Source organism: Lynx rufus, unplaced genomic scaffold (assembly GCF_022079265.1).
Source record: "Lynx rufus isolate CCGP_SWC_20201006 ecotype Redwood Valley unplaced genomic scaffold, mLynRuf1.p SCAF_1, whole genome shotgun sequence".
Classification (NCBI taxonomy): domain Eukaryota; kingdom Metazoa; phylum Chordata; class Mammalia; order Carnivora; family Felidae; genus Lynx; species Lynx rufus.
Genome location: NW_025814823.1, coordinates 105,741,406 through 105,756,837, shown reverse-complemented (window position 1 = coordinate 105,756,837; position 15,432 = coordinate 105,741,406). Strand labels below are relative to the sequence as shown.

General features: G+C 38.7%; 1 protein-coding gene across 1 annotated transcript in view; it reads left to right on the top strand.

Moving 5' to 3' along the window:
• Nucleotides 1–15,432, top strand: part of FBN2 (fibrillin 2) — a 256,875-nt gene that overhangs the window by 235,894 nt on the left and 5,549 nt on the right. Inside the window, exons 56-62 of the mRNA XM_047094456.1 lie at nt 3,008–3,133; nt 4,452–4,658; nt 5,664–5,789; nt 7,774–7,896; nt 9,303–9,419; nt 10,024–10,152; nt 11,776–11,895. Of these exons, the coding sequence (XP_046950412.1) occupies nt 3,008–3,133; nt 4,452–4,658; nt 5,664–5,789; nt 7,774–7,896; nt 9,303–9,419; nt 10,024–10,152; nt 11,776–11,895 (948 nt within the window). The remainder of the gene's footprint in view (nt 1–3,007; nt 3,134–4,451; nt 4,659–5,663; nt 5,790–7,773; nt 7,897–9,302; nt 9,420–10,023; nt 10,153–11,775; nt 11,896–15,432) is intronic.

The window sequence follows — 15,432 nt, the reverse complement described above, 5'->3', positions numbered from 1 at the left end:
AATCCTGATGCCACTGAGAAATTTTCAAAGGATAAAGCATGGAATGCTAGCAATCAAAATTCTAGAGGTGCTGCAGCATCACACCAAGACACTCCCTAGTGAAGTTACAAATTTCAACAATGGAAAAAGGGAAAGAAAAAAGTGAATTACGTTGGTTTCAGGCAACCAAGCAGAAAAACAAAGTATCTACAAGGCAGAAAAAGAAATCAAGCTACTTTTTACAAATTCTCACACTAATTCTCATGCCACTGGTAGTAGAACAAAAGTAATCTAAAACTTTGAGACCTCTCTAGCCATCTTTCAAGTATAGAAGCTCTATTTTGCGTCACCAGACATGGAGGAATCTGTCTATCCAACAAGAGCCCTTCTTAAAAAAAAATCCAAAAAGTAAAGTAATTCAGACAACTAAAAAACAAATCAAAATAAAGGTTAATGACATCAGGGATAGGATTAGATCAAGAAGGCCGACCTTGAATCCTCAACTTCTAGAAATAACAGACACTGCATAGTACACAATATACCAAAAAATGTACCTTTTTTAAATCTATAACTTAGCTCAATATTTTTGTAAATAATCTTAAAATTTGTGTATTTCTATGATTGTGTAATAATTGTTTTTTCCCTATAAGGGAGGAAAAATTTCCCCAAGACACAGCATAGTGGATTTTAGGACGCTGAGAGCAAAGTTGAAAACCCATAAAGCTTCCAGAGAGAAAACCCAGATTTCCTGCAAATGAACAGTACCACTGGGTCAAAGAGAACAATATTTTCCAAACGTTCTAAGGGAAAATGATTCTGAACTAAAACTGTATACTCAGTCTAGTAAGGAAATAAACAAAAAATAGGACATTGTCAGAAATGTTCTAAATTAAGTTACCATCCATAATGAAATGACTCTGTGAAATGACCATCAAATGAGATGCTCCATTATTTTGTTTTAATTAATGCAAAAGGAAGTTATAGTATACATGAAGCAGTGGTAAGCCAGGGATACAGGAAAGTTTGTTATTTGGTTTAAATAGATCCTGGAGGCACATTTAAAAACAAGATCTAACAAACCAAACTTTTAGGTCACATCAGCATGACAGGTGGCACCAAGGGAGAGCAGAAAGACGTCAGTACTTCTTGACATCTGTGCAAAACTGTTCACTGCAAGTATGTGTCGAAGCTGTGACGTGGCTACCACTGCAAGGATAGAAACAAAATTACAGTGGAAACAAAATTCCAACAGTGGAAAGGCGACTAATTGGCAATCCTGATGCCAGGAGGTGGGGACAAGAGGAGGGCATAGAAAACTAGACTAGTCTAAGAAATATTGAGAGAAGAGGGCAAGACCACAGTAGATACAAAACACAATAAAATGATAGGTAAGAATCCAAACACACCAGCAGTCAGGATAGTTATAAACTGTGAGTTAAAAAAACCAGATGTACTTTTTAAAATTCCTTTTAAACCCAGCGCCTGATGCTGTTCGTAAGAAAGGTGCCAAATCAGAATGTGAGGGAGATTGAAAATGAAGGGATGGAAAAAAATATTGAGGGCAAGTGCTGATAAAAAGAAAGCACAGGCAGAATAAATATCACCAAATTTGGGGTGCCTGGGTGGCTCAGTGTGTTAAGCATCTGACTTCAACTCAGGTCATGATCTCATGGTCTACGAGTTTGAGCCCCACATGGGGCTCTGTGCTGGCAGCTCAGAGCCTGGAACCTGCTTGGGATTCTGTGTCTCCCTCTTTCTCTACCCCTCCCCCACTCATGTTCTGTCTCTGTCTCTCAAAAATGAATACGCATTAAAAAAATTTAAATATCAACAAATTAAAGATTAAAAAGCATAATTTGCAACAATGTGGTTAGAAGTAGAGTGTATCATGCTAAGCGAAATTAAATAAAGACAAATAATGACTTCACGCATGTGAGGGCGAAATTAAATAAAGACAAATAATGACTTCACGCATGTGAGGGCTTTAAGATACAAAACAGATGAACATAAGGGAAGGGAAGCAAAAATAATATAAAACCAGGGAGGGGGCAAAACATCAGAGACTCTTAAATACAGAGAACAAATGAGGGTTGCTGCAGGGGTGGTGGGTGGAGGGATGACTAAATGGGCAAGGGGCATTGAGGAAGACATTTGTTGAGATGAGCACTGGGTGTTATATGTAGGGGATGAATCACTGGAATCTACTCCTGAAATCATTATTGTAGTATATGCTAACTAACTTGGATGTAAAGTAAAAAATAAATAAGAAACAAAAAAAAAACATCCTGACCAAAAACAAAGCAAAAACAAAAACATCCTGACAAAAAAATATTAAGAAGTATAAAGATGAAAGCCGTTTATCAAAAATATTTCATTGTCATAAGCTCTCTTAGGTTCTTGATAGCATAGCTTCAAAAAAAAAAAAAGCCCCAAACAAAATTTACAGAATATCAAACCCAGTAAAGATGAGATTTTAATGAAAACCATTTTGCCCTAATAGATTTATCACCAACCAAAAGAGCAGAACTCCCTAAATTTCTTCAACCAGTAAGAGTCCTCACAAACCACGCTTCTCCTCTGATTTGACTCAAAGCCAATCTGGGAGCCTGCGCTTCATGCTTGCCTGTGTGGCTTTTACCCTACTCTCCACCCTTCCTTAACACCCCCCTCCCCTCAGCCCTCAGCCTTGCTCCCATATCGTATAAACTGGCACCCTCTCCCCCAGAGTGCTTCCTCACCTTGTCTGGTGTCTTGGGGCAAGTTTATGCCTCGTGGAGGTCAATTTTCCATCAAACGACCATACCTCCCCCACAAGGAAGGGAAGGGGAAAAAGAAAAACATTTTGTTAAGAAAGAACCCTCCTGGGTGGAGTTAAAAATAAATCCATGTTCACATATGACTAGTTTTTATCCCATCATGTTGGTATTTTGGTGAGGACATTTTAAATAAGATGTAACTCCCTTAAGGATCATTTGTGAATGGTCATTTTACACTCTGCTCATTATTCACCCTATTTGTTTTCCCAAAGATGAAAATGAATGCAGGACCAAGCCAGGAATTTGTGAAAACGGGCGCTGTGTTAACACTATCGGGAGCTACCGATGTGAGTGTAGTGAAGGATTTCAGTCAAGTTCCTCAGGCACCGAATGCCTTGGTAAGTGGACATCTGATTGTATTGTACTTGGTAAGTAAAACATCCATTTTATGATGTCATCACAGAAGGGCTCTACATACATAGTCTTGTCTGCTATAAAACCCCCCAATCTGAGTAATCCAATATGCCTCTTCCTGAAGGGACTCATCTATTAAAATGATTTATTTCTGCCCATGTGTTGTATGCACATCTATGTGTCATGTAAATAGTCTTTTCAAAATTAAGATTAATTAAGCTCTATGGAAAATGTGACTTTACTAAAACTTACATCAGGAGATGATTTAATTCCATAAGAAAATATTTGCTATGTGAGGTAAGCTTTGCTGTATTAATAATATTAAAGTAAATGCCACATTTCAAAAATGCAGTGAAGGTTAATTTTTATTTTACGGTACAGAAAAAAATGTTTTACAAAATATTTTCTTGTGGAAAATATAAAGCTCAGACATTATGTTGTATTTTAATGCTAAAATACCTATATTATAAGCCATTTCAGTTAAATATGAGCAGGTGTAAATGTATGGAGGAGGAAAATTTAAGGCAAACCGAGAAATAAGAGTACTCATCACTGATACAAAAACAGAATGTCTCAGCTATATCAGATTCTCCAAATGATGTCACTGCGTTAAATCCTCGGAAACTGTTAGTCAAGAAAATATTATTTACAATCTAGACCCTTACTAACCACCAATCTTTCCAGAAATAGAAAAGATAACCTACATAGTCTAATGTACTTTTTTGTTTATAGTATTTACACTGGGATGGTTCATATTAAAGATTTATTTGTGTATTTACATCAGAGAAATTCCTTTATTTATACTAAACAAAAAAACAAAAAAAAAACCACTTAGCCCACATGTTTGAACCCTCTTTTAGATGCAGAAAATATGAGATTGGACTGATTACGTACCAACATTGTAACATCATCTGGAATTTCCACAAATAAATCCTGATACTCATTTGCTTATTTATAGGGAAATGATTTCATTTCATTTTCCTTTTATTTGCATTCTGCAGGAATGATAGCTTGCTATCAACTAGTTGCTGATGGATTGAAGAAAAATAAATCTATTTCTAAAGGACAGTATCACCTTTGGTCAAATTTAATAAACTCTAGTAAAAGAACATGCTTTGAACTGATTCTCTAACACCTTTGTGTTCATGAAACTGTCAGGCAGTGTGGCTGTTCACATAGAAGAGTACTCACCTTTGAAAACATTACCGCCAGGAAGAAAAGCATTGATGGTCCTATTTTACTTGAAGATGAAAATGAAGTGTCAGCACCATGTCACTGATGCTTATTAACTCGTTATTTCAGACAATCGACAGGGACTCTGCTTTGCCGAGGTGTTGCAGACGATGTGTCAGATGGCGTCCAGCAGCCGCAATCTCGTCACAAAGTCCGAATGCTGCTGTGACGGGGGGCGAGGCTGGGGTCACCAGTGTGAGCTTTGCCCACTTCCGGGAACTGCCCAGTACAAAAAGATATGTCCTCATGGCCCAGGATATACCACTGATGGAAGAGGTAAGGAGTTGAGGAAATTGACACACGCTACCAATACCATGAACATTAACTTAGGTTAACCGGAAGGAAAAGTGAAAAATTGATACGATAGCTGAAATACTTACATGTGTTTGTATACGCTTCTTGCTAATGATTTGGAGACTGGAAAAGATGCAGTCTTCATATTTAAGAGGTAGGATTTACTGGGAAAACTGAAAGCTTCAGTAACAGTAAGTAATTTTCTTGAGATCACACCCTTTCTAAGGGATGCACTCAGCAACAGAACATACCTGTCTTACCCCAAAGGCCATGCTTGTAACCCCCCAAACTATACCTGCTTTACTTAAATACGTGTTGCCTATTTGTGCACAGGGACTCAGTCAGTTTGCAACGTATATACAAACCAGCAAGTCTCATTATCAGTTAGTGGTTTCCAATTTTTTTTTTCCCCTTCCTGAGCCCATTCCTCTTTTAAGCAGTTTATATCTAAAGGCTCTAACTTTGGAGGTAAATTCTAGCTTCTGGCCCGTTAGTCCTCTGTTTCCATTTTTCTGTACAACCACCTGATAGACTGATGTCCTGAAAAATACCATTTTCTTCTATTACTACACAGACTCTTGGCCCTGGGCCTGATTACGTTGCTAATGAAACCCTTTCTTCAGAGCCGAATCCCAGTGTGAATATGAGGTCCGGCATAGGAGATCACCACAAATTCCAGATTACTTGAGCTTCAGAGAGGTAGCTGTATACATCCCGCCAAAATAATACGCACTTACATTGCAAAACAAGTAGACTTAAGCAGGGCTTTCAACCTAGCTTCCATGGATGTATCTCTTCCGGTCACTTCAGAATAGTTTTCTTTCCCTTGCATGTTGCCAGCCGCTGGAGTGAGCAGCACTGTGGATGTTGGTTGCTAGTTCTCTCACGTCACTTCCTTCGTTTCTCTTAGTTTTCCCACCAGCGTTATCCCCGCATATATATTAACTTGTACGTTTGTTTTCATTTTGGGGTTGGTGTTGCCCACAGATATCGACGAATGCAAAGTTATGCCAAACCTTTGCAGCAATGGTCAGTGCATCAATACCATGGGCTCGTTCCGGTGCTTCTGCAAGGTTGGCTACACCACAGACATCAGCGGCACCTCGTGCGTAGGTAAGGTGCCGCGTCTCTCCCTCTGGGGGTGGCTGGCTCCCATTGCCTACAGGTCACTTCTGTCAATGCAGTGTTTACCATGGAGCGTGTGGGACACAGAACTGTTCAGTTCATCAGGAAGTGTTCAATTGGAGAAGCATAAAAATTATTTCAAAAGTATTGTTTCAACATTTTATATTTTAATACAAAATGACTTCGGACTCTGGACATGTGTGTTAGCATATATAGAGAGAATGCGTTTTGCTCCTCATTGCTGTTTTTGGCATAAAATATACCAATTAAGCATCATGTATCATTTCCAGTTGGAAAGAAGTCTCAAGGCAGAATCCTTCTATGTTTTTACAGTCTCTTTTTCTAATTCAGTTTCTTATTGTCTCACACACAGAATTCCGTAACAGTTAAGGGCAGGAGTGGGAGGCTTGCCTTTATCCAGTCTTTCCAAAGCATTCGACTGAGTTTTCAATGATGACCAAAAAAAAAAAAAAAAAAAGTCTTCTCTCCTCCATATTTAATTACCTTGCAGCTTTACTTCTATTCAAGTTCCTGTTTTAATAACAACCTGGGATGAAAAGGTTAAGAAAACCCATACTGACTCTTAGTGAGCATCTGACTCACTGGGTTGGGCATGAGAGTGCTTGAGACCAGGCTGTTGATCATGAGCTTTTGGCATTCTGGAGGCATGGATCAGTATGTTTTAGGAAGAAATGGAGATTGTTTGCCGTCTGACAGTCTTAGCAGTAAAGAGGCAGTATGTTGAAAGGTGGGGACGATTTACAGACAGTTGTTTTGAATAAAGATGTGAGCAGAGTGTGTAGAAACTGCGAGGCACAGTGCTGTGTGCTGGGGCTGTTCCAAAAGAGAAGAGGGAGATGTCGTTGAACCCTGGGAGGGGAAAATTGTGCACGGAGGGCCGCCTTGAAAGGAGCTGTGACCCCTGACCCAGTGACTCAGAGCCTGGGCCATCTTGCAGGGAGGGTGTGGGGGGAAATAAGGACCAGACAGACAGCAAAGGGAACCTGCTGGTGGTGTGTGTGTAGTCTAGCAGCCTGGGCCCGAGTCTAGCAGCACGGTGGGCCAGAGTGAAGACTTGGATCTGGATCTGTGGTGCCCCACGGTGCTTAGCATGTCAGCTAACAGTTCAAGAGAACGTCTTCCATACCCGTGTGTCACAGTGTCCGAAGAAAGAAACTCTGGGGGCACCTGGGTGGCTTAGTCGGTTAAGGGTCCGGTTTCAGCTCAGGTCATGATCTCGCAATTCATGAGTTCAAGCCCTACATCGGGTCATCCGGCTCTGTGCTGAAAGCTCAGAGCCTGGATCCTGCTGGAGATTCTGTGTCTCCCTCTCTGCCCCTTCCCTGTTCATTCTCATTCTTTCTGTCTGTCTCCCTCCCTCTCTTCCTCCCTCCCTCTCCCTGTCTCTCTGTCTCAGAAATAAACAAAATTTTTTTAAAGGAAGAAAGAAATTCTTACATTTTAGAGTATGATCCTCAAGCTATAAACCAAAATACATAAATCTAAAGAATGTAGTGGCACAGCACCTGGTGGCTCAGCCAGTTGAGGATCTGACTTCGGCTCAGGTTGTGATCTCATGGTCGGTGGGTTGGAGCTCCATGTCGGGCTTTGTGCTAACAGCACAGAGCCTGCTTGGGATCCTGTCTCCCTCTTTGCATCTACCCCACTTGTGCACACACGCTCTCTCTCTCTCTCAAAAATATTTAACAACTTAAAAAAACCAATGTGATGGATTTTTTGAACCCGCACAGTTGTCCGGATATTACATTTATCCAAGAATCATAGACTGCTCTACAAAGTAAACCAGTACGTTACTCTCAAGGACACTGTTGCGTGCATCTTTTCTCTCTGGCTGTTTTTCCATTTTAAGTTGAAGTGGAAAAGAAAAAGATGAAGTAAGAATATGGAGGGAGGAAGGAGGCCAGTTGCTCCTTGAAACTAAGAATTTAATCTTCATATCACTCTTACTTAGATCTTGATGAATGCTCTCAGTCCCCAAAACCATGCAACTTCATCTGCAAGAACACTGAGGGAAGCTACCAGTGCTCATGTCCCCGGGGATATGTCCTACAGGAGGACGCAAAGACGTGCAAAGGTGAGCCAAGTCTCTGGCATTTCTGACCCCTGTCTCTCTTCTTTCAGATCCGAATCTAGCGAGTCCGGGATTCCTCCACCTGTATCTCCTTCATTAAAGCACATCTTCCTAGTGACCACCTTATTATGGCACAGAAACCTCTACTGAAGGACACTTGCAGGGGGCAGAGAGCATTGAAACCCAAACTACCCCAGTTTGCTTCTTCTAGCAAACCAAACAATTCAAAATTAAATGAAATTACATAAGACAAAAATTGTTGAGGGAAGAGATTGAAACAAGTAACTGAAATCAAATTTCTTTCGTTGCTTATGTAGGATCTTATTTCTCTACACTACTTTTATTATATGTCTACCACAGAATATTGAAAATGAATGGTTGAATTTAAAATTTTTTGCTTAGGTAGTATTGAAAGTAATTATCAAACTAAGTTAGACAATTACTGTGGCTCCAGTGCTATAGTCATGCATTCATTTTTGTCATAAATCTCACCAGTATAAAATCAATGGACTGAGGAAATTCCTTCTTAAATTTTTGAAATACAGGTTATTCTTAAGAAGAATGAAGTTTTATTTCCAAGGAATACCGAAAAAAAAAGTACTAACAATAATAGCACGCAGTACTATTCTCTTTGACCTATTTATCGAGCCATCAAAAGTCAGTGTAATTTTGCACGTTGTTAAGAGTACAACTAGTGTGTGCTTTTTAAGCTTTAATATAATGAATTAGTGTTGTTTATATCTTATATTATAAGATGTTTTGCATATTTACTTCAATATATTAAGTTCTAATCTAACCAAAATCACATTTTGAGTTTTCTGTTAGTTCAAATATAAATTCCATTTATGATCAGAATTACAGATGCTGTATTTTGGGGTTTTTTTTTTTGTTTTGTTTTTTTGTTGGTTTTTTTTTTTTTTTTTGGCTCCCTCTTGTATTTATAATGGTGTTTTCATTTGGAGTCTGAGAACCTGACTCAGTGTTTGTTTTCAGATCTTCATCAATTTCCAGATGTTTTTATTATTATTTAACCCATCTTTTAATAGGAGTAAGTGACCAGCCATGTACTGAACTGTGCATTAAATTCAAAAATTATACCCTTTGGATATTCGCTTTGAGAACGGTTCGTGTAAACCGCTGTGACTCCTCCATTCACTTTCCTATTCTAGGAAAACTTTGTGTTATGTATCACCTTAGCCATCCTATCAGAGCAGCCCATGATATTTATGCTGCTGACATGTGAGAAAAGGAACTGCTTGCCATACACATATGGAAGTCTGTAAAGCTTCCTGCACAACTCTAGGCAATATACTCCCAATGGAAGATGTACACATCCTGTGGCTTCATGAGAAAGAATGCACAGCCAGGTGACTCTGCTCTGATTTTCACTGGCTTGTCTTTCATTTCAGACCTTGATGAATGTCAAACCAAACAGCACAACTGCCAGTTCCTCTGTGTCAACACTCTGGGAGGTTTTACCTGTAAATGTCCACCTGGTTTCACACAGCACCACACTGCTTGTATTGGTAAGACAAAACTACAAATGGCAAGTTTTGCAAACTCTTGGTAGATGCATAAAAACCATACTTAAAGTGGGAGAATAACGAATGGCTCAATACTCCTATTTAGGACCAATGTGTCATAATTAGTGGTCTAGAAATGAGGCTAATAATATAGGTGTTTTTGCCCAAGAATAATATCCAAAGGAAAAAAATAGTTAAGGTCCAACCAAGCACAAGCACGGTAGGGTGTATTCCAAACAGTGCCTTTCTATTGCATTCTAAATATAACCATGTGTATTCAGAAAAAATATGGATAAAGGTTCACTGTAATTTACAACATGCTAGCAAACACGGTGGATTATTTTATGTTAGAAGACACGCACGTTAAGAGACCTTCAGTCTGTGTTATCAGAAATCATGTCCTCGATCAACCCAAGATACACTATAACTTCACATGTCTTGAAATATTCCTTTTCTTGCCACTAACATGACAATGAATCTGGCCATACATTTCCCTCAAGTTTTCACATCTTGAAACTTAGGCTTTCATACCTCACTTTTCACTTTGTACAGTGAAATCTCAGGTAATGATTAGGAAGCTTGACATTCCTCCTTCCTGCTTTGCTAGACAACAATGAATGTGGGTCTCAGCCTTCACTCTGTGGAGCAAAAGGAATCTGTCAAAACACGCCTGGAAGTTTCAGCTGCGAATGCCAAAGAGGGTTCTCTCTTGATGCCACTGGACTGAACTGTGAAGGTCAGTTTATTTGCTCAAAAATCCTTGATCTAACACAGCAAACTATTTTTAACTCCCAAGCCACTAAATGAGAAATGAGATCATCTCAAAAGAAAGAAAGTACTTAACAAGATAGAACTCAGGAACTGATTTTTGTTCTTAGATTTTCATGTATCATTCTGGGGGCAGAGGAAAACTTTAAGGTGGTAGAACCAAAATTCTGAGAGTATGAACTGGCTTTTAAAGTAAGTGTTGTCTTTACATAATTACTGATCTAAAAAAAAAAAAAACTGCAAGAGAATTCTGTAGCTAATATGGTTTACAGTAGTATACAAATAAATCAGAAAAAAACATGGGGCTTTGTTCCATGATAACGACATGTGTGAAAGTTAAGTCTTGAAAGAACCAGTTATCAAAGAGAATTGCAGAAATAGACGAAAAGCACTGGGGAAAGTGAGAGCTATTTCCATTTCATTTGTTCTGAAACTCCTGATTCACTCTCTTCCCGACAATGGGCATTTTCTATAAATCTACCCCCCACAATAGGTATTTCTTGTGAAGTGCAAGGAAATGTTTAACTGGGAATAAATTAAGAATCTGCCTATACCTGACAAAATATTAAACTGTTCTCTAATATTTCCATCCCAAGTGTTAATTTATTAGAATTGGTATCTTTTGCAAAATACCCATGCCAAAAAAATTATAGGACTATATACATCTCCTTAAGCTTTAATATATAGTTTAATATAGTTTTTTTATAAACTATTGCAGTTTATGTCTTTATTGATTTTAGTCACCCTTTGATTTAAGAAATATATTCATAGTTTTTAATGTACTCTTTATAAGAAGTGTAGGACATTTATATATCTAATTTGCATCCAAGAAAAATTCGGCTTCAAAAATTTCCATTTTAACATTTTATATTTGAAATCATTGAAAATTTTAAAGTATTCTGAATGTACAGCTGTTTGCCACTTGTCAGTTCAGCTTGTGACCATCCACATAAGATACCATTTATTAATTATCCATATAAATTTGTTGTACACACATCAAACGTGTCAATTTTATTTTACTCTTTATGGGTAGATTTCAAAACCTCCGGTATCATTCCCAAAGAATATGCATGTACGAACAAAGAAATTATTCCAGATGTGTAAGAATACCACATCACATCTAGAAATAACATTCAAATACTTAAATTTTAAATTTAATTTTGAATGGTATCTCTGTAGTGCTGTATCTTGCTGAAATCGAGGAATAAAATGTCTGAATCACTATTGAATCTACTGGAATATGTAATGCAAATATGCTTCAATTTCCTACCAAATAAATCACACCATATGCAGTTAATTAATCCATCCAAAATATACACAACATTTGTGGTTGCTATTGTTGATTTGCTGAAATGAAGATGTTATTGAAAGCACTGACAGGAGATGGTCCGGTGGACAGCATAAGAAGAAGGTGGGCTCTTAGAACCATCTGTGATGACCCTTAATAACCATGTGACTTGGAAGAGCTCACAGCCTCTTTGTGTGTCTTGTTGGTTTCCCTGATGACAGTTAGCCCAGGTTGTGTTGGGAGTGCACGTCCGAACAGTAGAGGCAAGTCTGCGTGAATCTCATGCTGGGCTTGTTTTTGCAGATGTGGATGAATGTGATGGAAACCACAGGTGCCAGCATGGCTGCCAGAACATCCTGGGAGGCTACAGATGTGGTTGCCCTCAAGGGTATATTCAGCATTACCAGTGGAATCAGTGTGTCGGTGAGCTCCTGCTTGTTATGTGCCATCTGCCTTTCTTTCTTTTTTTTTTTTTTTTTTAATTTTTTTTTTCCAACATTTTTATTTATTTTTGGGACAGAGAGAGACAGAGCATGAACGGGGGAGGGGCAGAGAGAGAGGGAGACACAGAATCGGAAACAGGCTCCAGGCTCCGAGCCATCAGCCCAGAGCCTGACGCGGGGCTCGAACTCCCGGACTGCGAGATCGTGACCTGGCTGAAGACGGACACTTAACCGACTGCGCCACCCAGGCGCCCCTGCCATCTGCCTTTCTTACCTTAAAGTATCTGTGCATAAAATGAACAACTAACAAAGGCTGATGCTTCAGTGTAGCCTCAGAATCCTAGAACTTTGTTTATTTTTGAGAGAGAGAGCGAGAGAGAGGGAGCTAGCAGAAGTTCCGCAGAGGGAGAGAGAGAATCCCAAGCAGGCTCCACACTGTCAGTGCAGAGCCAGAGATGGGGCTCTACCCAAAGAACCATGAGATCGTGACCTGAGCCAAAATCAAGAGTCGGGATGTGTAACTTACTGAGCCACCCAGGCACCCCTAGAATCCTAGAACTTTAAAAGCAGTCCTTCACGGGCATCTGTTAACTAGTCTCTATGTTTGTGTATGTTTGAAAATACCTGGAATAAAAATGTTGTTTTAAGGGCCTAAAAGGTAACTCAACTAGAGCTTTTATAATTAGAAATTTCTACTACATGTACTTTTTTTAACTTTGTAAAAGTGGTGTCAACAATCGTCGTCTTCATTTGCCAAGGTCTGGGGCTTTTCATCACTGATGTCTTATCTTTAGATTTGGGGTTGAAGAATTACCCATCCATCTCCCTCATATAAATCTAAATGAATTCACATCAGCTTAATAAGAGCCATCCATCTGTGCTCTTCAGTTACATAGATCTAATGAAGAAGGTTAAAGTATTTGAAGGTAGAATAAGTATCTAGTTAGAGCTAATTCTGTTGAAAACTCCAGAGAAAAGCTTTTATGAAATAAAATGTGTAGACCTTTAGCTCTGTTCCTTGCATTGCTAATAGTCAATAGAAGTTCTCCTTTTGAGGACAGACTGATCAAAGAGAACATTATTCTGTACTTGAATAGCCAGCTGATTGACTTAGCACAGGCCTCATTTCTTCACTCCATCTGAATGCACTTCATAGACATGCCATCCAACAGGCTGTGACATCAGATGCCAGCATAGCTGAGCAGAGAGGGGAACAGTGGTCCTGCAGAGAAACAGCAGGGCGCTTTCCTGTTCCTCTGTAGTGATTTAAATTACTCCACGTGTTTTCCAAATATTTCACTGTGAGCATCCACTAAATAAATTAATCTCATTTTATCCTTTGTGGTCTTCTCAAAAGAAATTTCTAATGACGGTGTAGTGATTTGAGAAGAGAAAGTCAAGATAGATTTCAAAGGAGGGAAGCCAAATCTTGTGAAAGTCACAAAGAGGGTTGCAGTCTTGGGCCAGGCCAGAGACAGATGCTTTTGTCACCCCCACAAATAGACACTCATGAAAGGAAATGCAGAAGCCATTAATGATTAAGAAGTTAAGGGCAAAGTTTTCAAACATTATCAAAATGGTGTAAGTTAGGCAGTCAAAATAATTTAGTAAATTTACTTATTTTTCTGTACACACACAAAAAATGTTGCCAATGTCCTTTTGCCCTGATTTATTGATTTTTAAACAGGGGCAAAGTATAGGCGTAAAAAAAACACTTAAGAATATTGAGAACAGTACTTTTTTAGATAGCTGTTAAAACAGTATAAAACAATGATACTGCTTTGTTTATAAAATAGGAGACCCTCCACTTAGTAAATAACATGGATTTCTCAGTTAATTCTGTGGATATTACAGCCAAAGGACGATCTTCTAATATTTCCTATGTGTCAGCTTATTAAAAAGAATTCTCATTTCTATAGTGACCATAAGTATAAACAGGAACATGTATGTAATATCATCTCAGCTTCCAAGTTTTTAAGTTTGCTGAAGCTTCTGCCTATAAATACCTAGTGCAAAAATATCTATATAGTTTTTCACTACATTGGTCTAACTTTAAGATCAAGGCTAATACAGTATATATCCTTTTAAAAAATTTATTTATTTTGAGAGAGAGAAAGAGACGAGTTGGGGAGGGGCAGAGAGAATCCCAGGCAGGCTCCACATGGAGCCCAACGAGGGGACTCAATCTCAAGACCATGAGATCACAACCTGAACTGAAATCAAGAGTCAGATGCTTAACCAACTGAGCCCCCCAGGTGCCCCATGTATGGTACATCCTAATTCCCCTTTGTGGGATCCTCCAAGTGGGCACTTCAGCAAGGCAGTCACCCCAGAGAAGCTCACACAGTGTAACAGCAGGGATTTATTTGGAAGTTTCTAGATTCTTCTGTTCAAGGTTGAGGAATCCAGCTGGTCTCTACTTTAATTGCTGATTTCCTTGCTTTGAACACACATAATTCCAGTTGGAATTTTAACTCAAATATATGGCAGGGATGGAATTAAACCATCAGGAACTAATAAAAGCAACAACTTGTCAAAAGAACAAGAATTATGACAAAATGCCAGTTGAAAGGCCGCAAATTATTTTTATCTGTTACCTGTGTGTGTAAATATCATTAGTCATTCATAGGATTGAAGGGGAAAGGATACAGAATGAAGGGACCAAACTGTTATAGTCAGTGTATCAGATAATTTTAATAATATTAAATTGTAAGCCTACAATGTTGTAATACTGTTGCCAACTTAAGGAAAATGACAGTTTGTGTTACTACTGAAAAAGGTTTTTTTTTTTTTAATTTTTTTAATGTTTATTCATTTTTTGAGAGACAGAGAGAGACAGAGCATGAATGGGGGAAGGACAGAGAGAGAGGGAGGCACAGAATCTGAAGCAGGTTCCAGGCTCTGAGCTGACAGCACAGAGCCCGACCCGGGGCTCAAACCCACAAACCATGAGATCACGACCTGAGCCGAAGTTGGATGCTTAACCGACTGAGCCACCCAGGTGCCCCAATACTAAAGAAAGGTTTTGATTCTCATGAACACTTTAAGAAGTCTCCAGCCACTTGCCAGAGAACATTTATAACATTCTGGCACATACACTGTACAGATGTAGGTAGGTAACATTCCCAAATCGTTGCAACCATTATTAATTATTCAAAATTGAAAATAAGTGAATATTAACACTTGCCCATGGAAAAAATTATTAATCAGTGAAGCATGAGACAAAGTATGTATTAAACATGAAAATATTTTACAAGTGAGATTACCTGAGTCCACAAAAATATACCACATTTGTAACACATGAGTACATTATGGAGCTTACAAAAACATGACACATATTTAAATATTCTCGTCAACAGTACGTAAATGCAATTTACTCAGTTAATTGCCTTTCCCTGGTAATTTTCCTACCTAACAGAATGTCTAATCCTATATTCATAGCAGGATCATTTTGTTAAATTATAACCTAATTTGTATTTTCTGTTAGGAGAGAAACACTGCATATAAATGTCAGATT